The sequence below is a fragment of the Gadus chalcogrammus genome, chromosome 16 (assembly GCF_026213295.1).
Source record: "Gadus chalcogrammus isolate NIFS_2021 chromosome 16, NIFS_Gcha_1.0, whole genome shotgun sequence".
Lineage (NCBI taxonomy): Eukaryota > Metazoa > Chordata > Actinopteri > Gadiformes > Gadidae > Gadus > Gadus chalcogrammus.
The window spans coordinates 10,372,283-10,384,647 of NC_079427.1; the positions used below are offsets into that span (position 1 = coordinate 10,372,283).

General features: G+C 49.1%; 1 protein-coding gene across 1 annotated transcript in view; it reads left to right on the forward strand.

Annotated features, from left to right (window-relative positions):
• Positions 1 to 238: 238 nt before the first annotated feature.
• LOC130405387 (rho guanine nucleotide exchange factor 26-like) overlaps positions 239 to 12,365 on the forward strand; it is a 29,108-nt gene continuing 16,981 nt past the window's right edge. Inside the window, exons 1-7 of the mRNA XM_056610449.1 lie at positions 239 to 491; positions 840 to 2,424; positions 2,829 to 2,880; positions 3,326 to 3,468; positions 6,853 to 6,909; positions 8,019 to 8,179; positions 11,387 to 11,539. Coding sequence (XP_056466424.1) covers positions 964 to 2,424; positions 2,829 to 2,880; positions 3,326 to 3,468; positions 6,853 to 6,909; positions 8,019 to 8,179; positions 11,387 to 11,539 — 2,027 coding nt within the window. The 5' untranslated portion in view covers positions 239 to 491; positions 840 to 963. The remainder of the gene's footprint in view (positions 492 to 839; positions 2,425 to 2,828; positions 2,881 to 3,325; positions 3,469 to 6,852; positions 6,910 to 8,018; positions 8,180 to 11,386; positions 11,540 to 12,365) is intronic.

The following is a 12,365-nucleotide window of genomic DNA, read 5'->3' on the forward strand; positions in this document are numbered from 1 at the left end:
TAATAAAAATAAGTAAAAAAAGTAACCAAAGTCGAAATTACGGTTTTAACTAATGGTCCGCTTGCTGTGCCATTCTGTTTCCCCGACCGAGACAGAACAAATAAGGCCCGACCCGGGCGAGGGCTCGGGACATATGCTCCCCCTCTCCTGTTGGCAGGCCTCCTCCTCCCCTCCCACCGCGCGTACCCGCGCTACTGAGCTCCCAACGCGCGTCCCCGCTCTACTGCGCTCAGAGCCTGCAGACAGACAGTATTCCAGCACGCCGGGGGAGGACAGGCATCCCAACTTGTTGGTTCTGAGGACAACACTAAATAACTAAACAAACGTGCTTGTTTGTCTCCAAGTTTGACTTCTTAGGACATATCAAATTATTTGATACCCCGAACGAACGACAACTATTGGCAGGTTATTAACTACTTTTTTTTTTTTTTTACTTCTTGGAATATTCTCCGGGCATTAGGAGCCTGCATCGCAGTCTGTTTTAATTGAAGGTAAGTTTGGCTGGCACTCAGATCATGGATTTCCATCGTTGTAAACTTTACGCACAGACACAAATCGCCGCGATCTTTTGATTTATTCCGCGTCCTCGTGTTTAACCTTCACGTTCAGAGTGTACTTCGCTGACTAACTAGAATCCCATTGAAATGCCTTTTGACATTTTCCACGCTTTAAAACTTCTTCTGACTGATGCGAAGTTTGGAACTAGATAGGTCTGGCTCCTGAAGCGGTGAAACTGCGCTCCTGTCCAAATGGTTAATGAGTAAACTTTGGGAGTTTGGACATTGCTGCGGCTCTCCAATCGGCTTCGATAGTGATTGATGTCCTGTGTTTACTTCCAGGGGTCAACCCAGTGTCCGAGGAAGACACAATGTTTGCATTGTGACCTTTTGTTCCGGACAAGGTTATCCTCAACAGGAGAGTATTCATAGACAGACCGGCCAGACGGACTGACACGGTCTAATCATGGACGGGGCCAACGATGTGGATCTGTCCAACAATAACATCACCCCGTTGTGGAAGCGACGCACTGACTGTTATGGCACCAGGGCCGGCAGCAAGGCCAAACCCAGACCCCTTAGTTACCAGATAGGTGGGGTTCACATGACAGACTTTCCCGTGGAGGACAAGGGCCCCATCAAGATCAGCCAGCCCTTGGAGACGGGGGTCGCCAAACCGGTAACCAAGAACACGTCGGTGTTGAAACACGTCCTAAACAAACCGTCCAGGAAGACTCGCGTGGTTCGGAGCATCAGTATCGGACATCTCTCAAATGCGCGCTACGCCTTGTCACGGTTCATGTCCAGTGAGGGCAAATCAGCGTCTCTGGACAATAGAGTGAGAAATGGAGGCTATGAGAATGGGAAAACCACCGTTAAGTGCCCTCAAGACGAACAAAAATGCAGGTCCACTCCAGTGGCGCCAAACTCTCCGAGAGACAGCAGCGCTTTTGGCAACGGCTCGTCATCACCGGAAGACGTTGCCTCAACGCCGACACTGTCTTCCCCTGACCTATCCCCCCTCATCCCCAACAACAACCGCTACAACCACAACCACAATCACCACCGCCCGCCCTCCCCCTCCTGCCCCGGTGCCCCCGTCCCCAGCCCCTCTCCCCCGGCCCGCCGCACCCCTCCCCTCTCCCACTGCTCCTCCTCCAGCATCCCCTCCCTCTCGTCCTCCCACTCCTCGGGGCCCCCCACCCCGCGCTCCCCGTCGCCCGCCGACTCGGTGACCATGCTCAGCCGGCAGACGTCCTCGGCGTCCGCCGCCTCCGCCCGCGACGACCCCCGCTCGTCGCACGTCCGATCTCCGTCCTCCTGCTCCTCCTCCTCCTCCTCCACCGCCTCCACCTCCGCCTCGTCCTCCCCCTCGCTGACCTCCCCCAGCCCCGCCTCCCCGGTGCCCTCGGTGGTCCTCAGCACGCACAGCCCCGCCGCCCAGAAGATGGGCACCCAGCAGCTCATCCCCAAGGGCCTGGTGTCGGACACGCGGCCGGGGCTGGGCGGACTGGCCGGCCTCCTGGGGCTGGACAGCTCCAAGAGGGCCTTGAAGAGCCGCAGCATGGTGGAAACCGGGGCCTTCTTCTCCACGGGTCTAGCCCCGGAGGTGGACGGCGACAGCCCGGGAACCCTGCGGAGGGGGCTGAGGAGCACGTCCTACCGCAGGGCGGTGGTGTGTGCCGACGAGACCCCCAAGGCCTGTAAGCCCACGCTCAAAGGGCTGCAGGAGGGGGAGGACTCACCTGACGGCTGGCCCTGCCGCAGCTGGAGCCCCGGCTGTACTCCCAGCGCTGCCAAGCAGCTTTTCGCCACAGAGGGGCCGGTCAAACCGACCAGCCCCGGGACAGTGAAGCCCTCCAGTCCAGGAACAGTGAAGCCTTCCAGTCCTGGCACTAGAAAGACTGCCACCCTCGGAAAAAACAAGGTGGGTCAGTCTTCATCAGTCATCGTGTTGGTGTGCAACTGGGCTATAGTCTTTGCCGGTCCGAGAACAATTGTAACCTCAAACGGACATCTGAAATTGAGCCTCCCAATGACAGACAATGGATTCCTGCGGTTAAGTACAGGGTTATTCTCACACCGTGAGCTTGTGGGATCCACACTCAGCATGCAACACGCACCCAGCATGCAACACGCACCCAGCATGCATAGAATGAAAATCAGATAGGGGTCGTTGTAAAAGGTCACCTGAAACAAGAGACGGGTCATGAACAGTGGATGGCTCGTGCACTACAATCCCTCCGTGTGTGTCAGGTTTGTCAGTGCTTTGACCCTGCCAGGAATCCCGTGGTTAAAGTGAATGCCTTTTGTGTTTAAAATGCTTTCCAGAATCCTGATAGAACAAAGCGACTGATAAGTCAACGCACGTTTGACAGCGAAGGTAAGAGACGTCCTCTTCTTCCACTCTTCCTTGTTTTGTTTATGCATCATAGAGATGATTCTTTAGAGGCTTCAGTCTCCCCCACGCTGTCTCTCCCCTGCCTGTTCCTGCGATTGTATTCCTTTTGCTGCTTACATGTAGAACAGAAGCACACTTCTTAGCGATGTTAAAGTTAACTTTGTTATAATTGCAGAATCTGACTTAAACTAACTTAAATTAATAAACGCATACAACAAAGCAGACTCCAAGCTGAAAGGTTCAGGGTTCGATCCCCAGTGTACCTTTAGGTTTCCCTGAGCAAGATGCCTAACCCACAACTTAATGCGGACTAAAAACCAATTCACTATGCGCCACTCTGGATGGAAGGGGTCTGCTCAATAGCAACAAGCATGTATTGTGCTTGGCTGTGACTGCTAGTGAGAGCTGTGCTGTTTCTGTGTCTCAGAGGAGGAGCTGTACCAGAACTACCAGGAGAAAGCGCTGCACAATGACTCTGACGAGGACGCCGAGGCCAGCGTGCCTCAGCCAGATGACCGCATCGTGGTGCAGTACCGGCCCATACGGACCTCCTGGAGCCAGCTCAGCGTGGTCAGTCACGACACACACATGCACACCAGCAGGCTTGCACAATCACACATGCACGCCAGCACGCACGCACATACACACAAGCGTGCACAGATACACACACACACACACACACGACACCCAGAAACCCTAACAAACACGGACATCCGATGATATCCTGTCCGTCTGTTTGTCTCTCTCTCTGATCTCACTCTCATCACGTACGCAGACCAACAAACATAAACACTGTACGTGTGTGTGTGTGTGTGGGTGGGCGTGTGTGTGTGTGTGTGGGTGGGCGTGTGTGTTGTTGCCTGCGAGGTGTGTGTTCATGCGTCGTTTAAAATGCCAGGAATGTGGTCTTACCCGGTCGGTGTACAGAACATTCTGATGCTCTCATCTCTTTCGGTATCCTCTCCTCCATTGTGCTCCTCCTCCTCCCCCCCCCGGGCCCAGGACGGTCTAACCCTGGCCAGGGTGGGACGGGGAGAGGCAGAGGTAGACACATTAAGTAGACCCAGGGCGGACGCTTCCATCCACTTTGGAGGGGAAGCGAGTGTGAGGGGCTTCTTCTGCTTGTGGCACGGGGAGCTGCGGCGGCCGTGCATTACAATATGTAGCGCCGGGGCCTGGAATGCAGGGAATATAAACAGAGGGAGAAGAACCGATTCAGTTTCCTGGCTGGGAGTTCTACTCTTGCAGCTCCCTTGTTCTTTGAGGGTGAGGGAATGGGCGAGAGGGAGAGAGGGATGAGAGAGAGAGAGAGAGAGAGAGAGAGAGAGAGAGAGAGAGAGAGAGAGAGAGAGAGAGAGAGAGAGAGAGAGAGAGAGTGAGGGGGGAGAGAGAGAGGGGGACAGAGAGAGAGGGAGGGAGAGAGAGGGTGACAGAGAGAGAGAGAGGGAGGGAAGGAGAGAGGGAGAGAGAGAGAGGGATGACAGAGAGAGAGAGATAGAGAGAGGGAGTGAGGGAAAGAGAGAGAGAGAGAGAGAGAGAGAGAGAGAGAGAGAGAGAGAGAGAGAGAGAGAGAGAGAGAGAGAGAGAGAGAGAGAGAGAGAGAGAGAGAGAGAGAGAGAGAGAGAGAGAGAGAGAGAGAGAGAGAGAATGTGGGAGAGATAGATGATGCAAAATAGTACAGGCTTTCTACAGTAGACAACCCGGCGTGGAAACGCAGACAGACTGAAATAAACGTGATAAGTAAAAGGGAAAATTTTCATTGGATTGGATTAGTGAATTGAGGGCTGTGTGTTTGTGTGTGAGCAAGGCGTCTAGGTGCGTTTCTGCCAGCTTGTCTGCCAACTCAGCCACCCAAAACAGCCCAACACTATGCAGTTCCACGGCCACAGACCTTTTGTTCGGCTGGCTTGGTGCGGCCAAGTTTTCTTTTCTATCTGTTTCAATTTAATTCCAGTTCCCTGGACGAAGGATTAAGTTTCTGTCAGAGTTTCGAAATGAGGCTTTCTTCTTTAGTAACCACAGAAACAATCACAACAGCTTTGCCACATTTTATAGTATCGTATAGTCAGATATTTCTGACACAGTGGGAGGGATTATTTAACATTCCTTTAAGGGAACGTTGGATTATGGTGTTTTGTTTTAAACGTCTGAACTTGCTAAGGACAGCGACCTGTAATGAGGGATGATTCTACAAGGTTAATTAAGTTAAGGCGTTGGCGTGGAACTATCCTCCAGTGGTTCACACATACCTAGTTAGCTAAAGGCTATCACATGTTCACGACATTGTGTGTCTTTGCCCAAGTGAGTGTCGGGCTCCTTGTCTTGTCTTGTTGTATGCCGTGTGACTTGAACGGGGATGAATGGGTGCTGCACAACGAACCCTCCCCTTGGGGAAAACGCAGGTTTTGCAAACTTTTTCCTCGAACTCCTTTTGAATTTAAAGCCTCGTGACGTGGAGAACCAGATTTCCCCCAGTGACGTCTTCCCCTTTTGCACATCTAGTTTCCTCCTTTCCTCGCCCCCCTCCCTCGTCTCAAATGCACCTGGTTCGAGACCTTATTCTCTGCGTCTCTTCGGGTTTCAGCTGCATGTCCTGTTCCACAAATAAAGCGGGAGAGGAGAGGGAGACAGGAAGTGATGTCGCTTGAAGCCTTCCTTCTGAAATAGACCTGGGCTTTACTTAATAAGTGAGGTCAGCTTTTAACAGCGTGTGGTTTCTTTTTCTGTAGTGCATCCTAGTAAACTATTTGAACCGCTATCCATGACCCAGTAATGCTGTGTTTTATTTATATAATAGAGGGCTTTTTATAGTGGGTCCAAGATCCAATGTCCTCCCGTGCAAAGGAGGGTAAAGTCCTTTTTGGTGACATGAGCTGTGCGCCTGCACAATCGCTAAATCAAGTTTATAATCTCGTTGTTAAATCCTAGTTATATCCTACTTAGCCTTCTTTATAGAGATGAGCTCATGATACAAGCTTTGGCCCATGTGACAGAAACGAAAAAGCATCGGGGTGGGTGGGGGAGTGATGACCAGACATGTTTAGTCTGCCAGCGCTCTGTTTTGTCCTCGCTTTTTGCCATTGGCTGCAGGGTAGGAGAGGAGACACTGGAGGATCAGGGAACGGTATCACTTCCCGGTTGACTTGCGTGGGCCTTCGGCAGAGAGTGGGAAGCATGGGAAAGAGGGCTTTTCCCCCTGGGGTGGCTGGCCTGTCCGAGCCGGTTTGCTGCTGTTATGGTTATGGTTTCGTTTTTGGCAACGTGAGATAAGCAGCCACTTTTGCCTGGGAGACAGATTTGTCTGCGTGTGCGTGATTGCGTGTGGGAGAGATTGCATGTGAATGGGTTTGAGTCAGAAGGGTCCAGAGTCCTGGTTAAACGTTAACCCTGTTGGGTTGCCATGGTTCAAGATTTTGTTTGTCCGACGCGTGATTGGATCAGAGCCTGATAGGATCAGAGCCAGATAGGTCTTCTGATCACAGTCATCATAGCAACGTGTTTTCCCATCATCCCCTCTCAACACTGCTGTTCTTCAGCCCCATGCCTGCTTCATATCAACATACCAAAACACAAGTCCACGCTCATGTAAACCATATGTGCTCAGCCAAAATATGCAGTTGCATCACAATTGCAACCCACCTATTTCATGTGCTGTCGTAAAACATTTAGAAAAAAAGAAGCCTAAAAGTAAAAGTTAAAAGTAATGCTAAAAAATCCTTTGCAAGGTTCTCATAGCCAACGTATAATTGTTGTCTGCATTGTTCAGACCTCTATATTACAGTGGGCTTATGTCCAAATCTTACCCAAACAAAGTTCACTTACATTTATTTTTTATATACAACCGAGACCAAGATAATGTCTGAACCTCTTGCCAAACTGACAAAAAATAATCTGATTATTCACGTGTTCATTGTAACATCTTTAATCTAATCCCAAACTCTGCTTTGTGTCTAGGTTAAGAAAAGTGGCCTCTCCGACAAGCTGAGCCTGGAGGAACGCAAAAGGCAGGAGGTAGGAATCATGTCCTGACGTACGGTGACATAAGGTGACATGTCACGACATTAGGTTTCCCGTTAGGACATGTGATGTCATAACGTGACGGGTCATTTTGCGTAACTTGTAGCGTGGGCCGCTGCCACTTACTGTCAAGAATCTGACTTTGATGTCACAGAAACACACACGCATGCACACACACACACACACACACACGCACCCGCACACAGACACACACACTGACTAGAGTGCAACTGCATTAGACTGTATGACTCTATGTGGTTTGACAGCTGTTAACTTTACCACCACACCCATAAAGCATGAATGAAAGAATAATGAGAAACTATCAGCAACACTGGTTAACCTGGAATAGATCTTAAAGAAGGGAGGAGAGCTAACCCATAGCATCTGTGCATTCCCCATTGGTTCCAGGGGCCAAAGTAGCATGACGAAAGGCTAGATAGGAGCAGTTGGTAAAGTTCCTCAGAAGCACATGGTATTTCTCAGCGACATGCCACAGTCATGAATGTACCATCCAGGAATGTCAAGTATGATACGAAACTCAGGCCAACACATGACTCATAGCCTAATGGGCCGATTGAACGTTCTGAGGCCGCTTGTGAACAGACACAAATAAGCTGCTTGCTTTGGAACGGCTGCTGGAAAGTGAATGAATGGATGGGATCATGAAGTAGCAGCAGCAGTTGATGTGGTGATCCTCTACACTCCTGCCTGGCTCGCTGTCTTTACATTTACATTTACATTTACATTGACACTTGGGGCATTTAGCAGATTTACAATAAGTGCATTTGTCAGGTGAAAGAGAAAAGATATATCGCTATCGGTACAGTAAAGATCTTCATAGAGGTAAGTGCCATGCACTAACAATTGTAAGGTTAACCCATTCTCCGAATACAACAAAGATAGCTAGGATAAGATACCAAACAATGCTTGGTAAAAAGATAAAGTGCCAGGGTGTACCACATACAATAAGTGCGTACATTAAGTGCCAAGATGTACAACATACGATAAGTGAGTAAACGGGCTGTCGGGGAGGTATGGGGGGAGGCTAGGCAGAGTCCAGGTGAAGGTTGTCTTCATGTCCTCTCTGTGGTCCTCTCCTGCAGGCCATCTTCGAGGTGATCTCCTCGGAGCACTCCTACCTCCACAGCCTGGAGGTTCTGATCCGCATGTTCAAGAACTCGCCGGAGCTCAGCGACGCCATGACCAAGACGGAGCACCACCACCTCTTCTCCAACATCACCGACGTCTGCGCCGTCAGCAAAAAGTACGCCCTGGTGCTCTCTGTGTTGCCGCTGTGGGGTTTGTCCTGAACCACGGATGAATCGTGGTTAGGGTGTTGGGATCATTTACATTACATTTACATTTAGGGCATTTAGCCGAAGCTTTTATCAAAAGCAACCAACAATAAGTTAATTTGTCTGAGGAAAGAGAAACAACAATAAATCACAATCGGTAAAGTAAGGATGTTCATAGAACCAAATGCCAGCACTAACATCTGTCAGGTTAACCCATTCCCACAACTTTCCTACAACAAAGATAGCTAGGATAAGATGCTACACAAAGCTGACCCCTGTCCCAAAGGTTTTAGGTTTGATCCCTTATGTCCATGACTTAACCTGAAGGCCTCTTTGAGTAAAGATGACCTAAACTCCTACCTGGTTGCCAACATACAGATATCTCACTTCGTTGTGGGTCAGATATTTCAAATAAAATTGCCTTCTAAATGATTAAAAACTAACAATCAAACAGCTGAATAACATCAGCTCTAATAGTGATGTTAACAGTCAGGTAATATGCACAGGGCTCGCAAAACATTGCAAAGCAATGTGTTTCTAATATAAATCGCTCATTAAACACGCTCCTGCGTTATTGTTCCCCGTGGGGGTAACTGCGTCCTGGCAGCCTCACTGAGCAGATGTAAACAGACTTGGGGAAAGAGTGTGTGGTTGTTTTCTATGTAATAGTGAATTAATTATCATAACTGCCCTCCCGTCGCCTTCTCCGACAGCAGCGGGGATTTATGGTGTGGGATGATGAGCGGGGTCGTTTGGGATTTAACTGCTTTATACGGCTCCTAGACCGGATTCCATGAGTGGCTAATGGTTCACCAGACTCTGTTCTGTTTTTATATATTTAGATATACAAATATATATATATATTTATTTGTGTGGGCATATAAAATGTAACATAAGCAACTGAAATGGATACATAATACATATTCAAAACATTGGAACTTAAATTGATCAGATGCAGATTTAAATACACACGCACGCACGCACGCACGCACGCACGCACGCACGCACGCACGCACGCACGCACGCACGCACGCACGCACGCACGCACGCACGCACGCAAACACACTCATAAACGACTAGTTTTCAGTGGCGGTATGTGCTATGTATGTTTAAAGCACACAAGGCATAGCTTTGCCTTTAGCGTGTTTGTGTTCAGACTTGCTGTGTTCAAACCTTCCTTTCCTGTAGGTCGGCCCTCTTGCCTCAAATATAACCGTGATACTTTTACAGGCTCTCCCCAGTCAGCTCAAATCGCATAGCTTCAGGTTGTAGAGCCACATAGCAGAATAGATTAAACAACCAGCAGCCTACAGCACTGGTTCTAAGGGATGTCCTGTCTGAGTAGAGTGGACGGACGAACAGGGGGTTTCAACCTGGTCTTTCACACACGCAGGACACATTGACGAACCCTCGTTTAATTTACATTTTACATTCAGGGCATTTAGCCGATGCTTTGATAAGTGACTTGCAATAAGTACTACATTCGTCAGAAGAGAAACAATAGATTGCTATTGGTACAGTAAGGATTTTCATAGAACCAAGTGCAAAGCACTAATCATCGCTAGGTTAACCCATTTCCTGTATACAACAAAGCTAGTCAAGATAAGATGCTAAACAATGCCAAGTACTATTTTTTTAAGTGCAAGGACGTACGACAACCAATAAGTGCGATAATTCCACAAGGTTCAGCTAATGTAGCAAGCTCTTGGGCAAGGAGTGAGATATTTGGACACAAGGTTTGTTGAGCACATGATCCGTGGCTATCTCTCATCTCCACTCGTGTCCAAATCTTCTTCGATGTTCAATACACCCCAGTGTCTGCACATGCTACCACTGTCACAGAGCAATGTTCTTCTTGTCAGTTGATTCATGTGTCGCCCTTCACCCGAGAAACTGCTCTCCTGACCCCATCCCACACAAGCGCACACACCACATCCACACGTACGCACACACACACACGCGCGCGCAGACACACACACACACACACACACACACACACACACACACACACACACACACACACACACACACACACACACACACACACACACACACACACACACACACACACACACACACCTAAACTCACACACACGTGTGTGCTGACCTTTGGGGTGTGTGTGTCAAAATTCAAGGTGTTCTCGAGAGGATTCCAGCACCTCCTGACATGTTAAAAGGCTGAATACTTTAACAGCCAAAACAAGTTGCAGGTGTGTGTGTGTGTGTGTGTGTGTGTGTGTGTGTGTGTGTGTGTGTGTGTGTGTGTGTGTGTGTGTGTGTGTGTGTGTGTGTGTGTGTGTGTGTGTGTGTGTGTGTGTGTGTGTGTGTGTGTGTGTGTGTGTGTGTGTGTGTGTGTGTGTGTGTGTTTGTCTGCGGGCGTGTGTGTGTGTGTTTGTCTGCGGGCGTGTGTGTATGTGAAGCCAAGAGGAAGAGGCTAGGTCTGTTGTAGTGGCTGGAAACAGAGCTACTAGAGGTGGCTCTACAGATGAGTGTGCAGCACATCCCGAGAGCTCAAGGTCAGCTTCCTGCGTCTGTGTGACAGCTTCCTGTTTGGGTCCCTGTGTGGAACACACAAACTGGGATTCATTCGGCATGCCGTTAAAGCAGCCATCTGCTGAGGGCAGGAAGTGGAAGTGCTTTGTGTTTGGTTGTTAATGGCCAAGTGCCTATTTAAGGAGATAGGCGGGGTCCCTTGTTGATGTCCTACAGAGAGGTTTGGATCGAGGTGTGAGAGACTTCCTGGGTTTCTGTCTGCCGGCACATCCTTTATTTCCCCCTCCCCCGCTGTGTGGAGTATCAGACTAAACCTATTGACATGTATAGCGGCTGGTAAACCTGACACTAATCTGATCTGTTGTTCTCGCTCTCGCTCTCTCTCTCTCTCTCGCTCTCGTTCTCTCTCGTTCTCTCTCGTTCTCTCGTTCTCTCTCTCTCTCTCTCTCGTTCTCTCTCTCTCTCGTTCTGTCTCTCTCTCTCTCGTTCTCTCTCTCTCTCTCGTTCTCTCTCTCTCTCTCGTTCTCTCTCTCTCTCTCGTTCTCTCGTTCTGTCTCTCTCTCTCTCTCGTTCTGTCTCTCTCTCTCTCGTTCTCTCTCTCTCTCTCTCTCTCTCTCTCTCTCTCTCTCTCTCTCTCTCTCTCTCTCTCTCTCTCTCTCTCTCTCTCTCCCCCCCCCCCCCAGGTTCTTCAACGAGCTGGAGGACAGGCATCAGCAGAACATCCTGATCGACAGCATCAGTGACATTGTCAATGAGCACGCCCAGTCCAACTTCGACCGCTACATCACCTACTGCTCCAACGAGGTCTACCAGCAACGCACGCTGCAGAGGCTAGTGTAAGCAGGAGGACACACACACACACACACACGCACACACACACACACACAGGGCCGGATCTACCATTAGGGCACACGGCACTGTGCCCAGGGGCCCCAACCATTCCCAGCCAGTGGGGGGGCACCACACGAAATAAACTTTTTTTTTTATTTCTTTTTTTTTAGAATGTTTGTACTCTTAAAATAGTTATACATGGTATTATTAAATAGGGTATTCATTTAAAATTCATTATTAAAACGAATGTCATAAGAACAGCAATATAATGATTCTGAACAATATAGTGGCCTAATGTGACAGTTAACCCCCCTCCCATAACCTGTCAATTGAGCCAGTCCACCTATGGTGAAAAAAAAAACCGCGGTAGAGATGAAAAATTGATGAAAAATTGACAGTCACAGACATGATGAGACATCAACTGAGTGGTTTCGCTTTTTTCCTGATTTTTTTCGGGGAGGGGGCCCAGGGGCCTATGATTTGTTAATCCGGCCCTGCACACACACACACACACACACACACACACACACACACACACACACACACACACACACACACACACACACACACACACACACACACACACACACACACACACACACACACACAATGGACATGCGCACAGATTCACACAAACAAACACAGGCAGACGGACACAAATATACACAATGGACGCATAAACACAGACAATGGACACACAAAGACACACAATGGTCATGCACACACATACACAGACACACAAATACACACAATGGTCATGCACACACATACACAAACCCACAAATACACACAATGGACACGCTCACACATACACACACTCACTCCAACTTA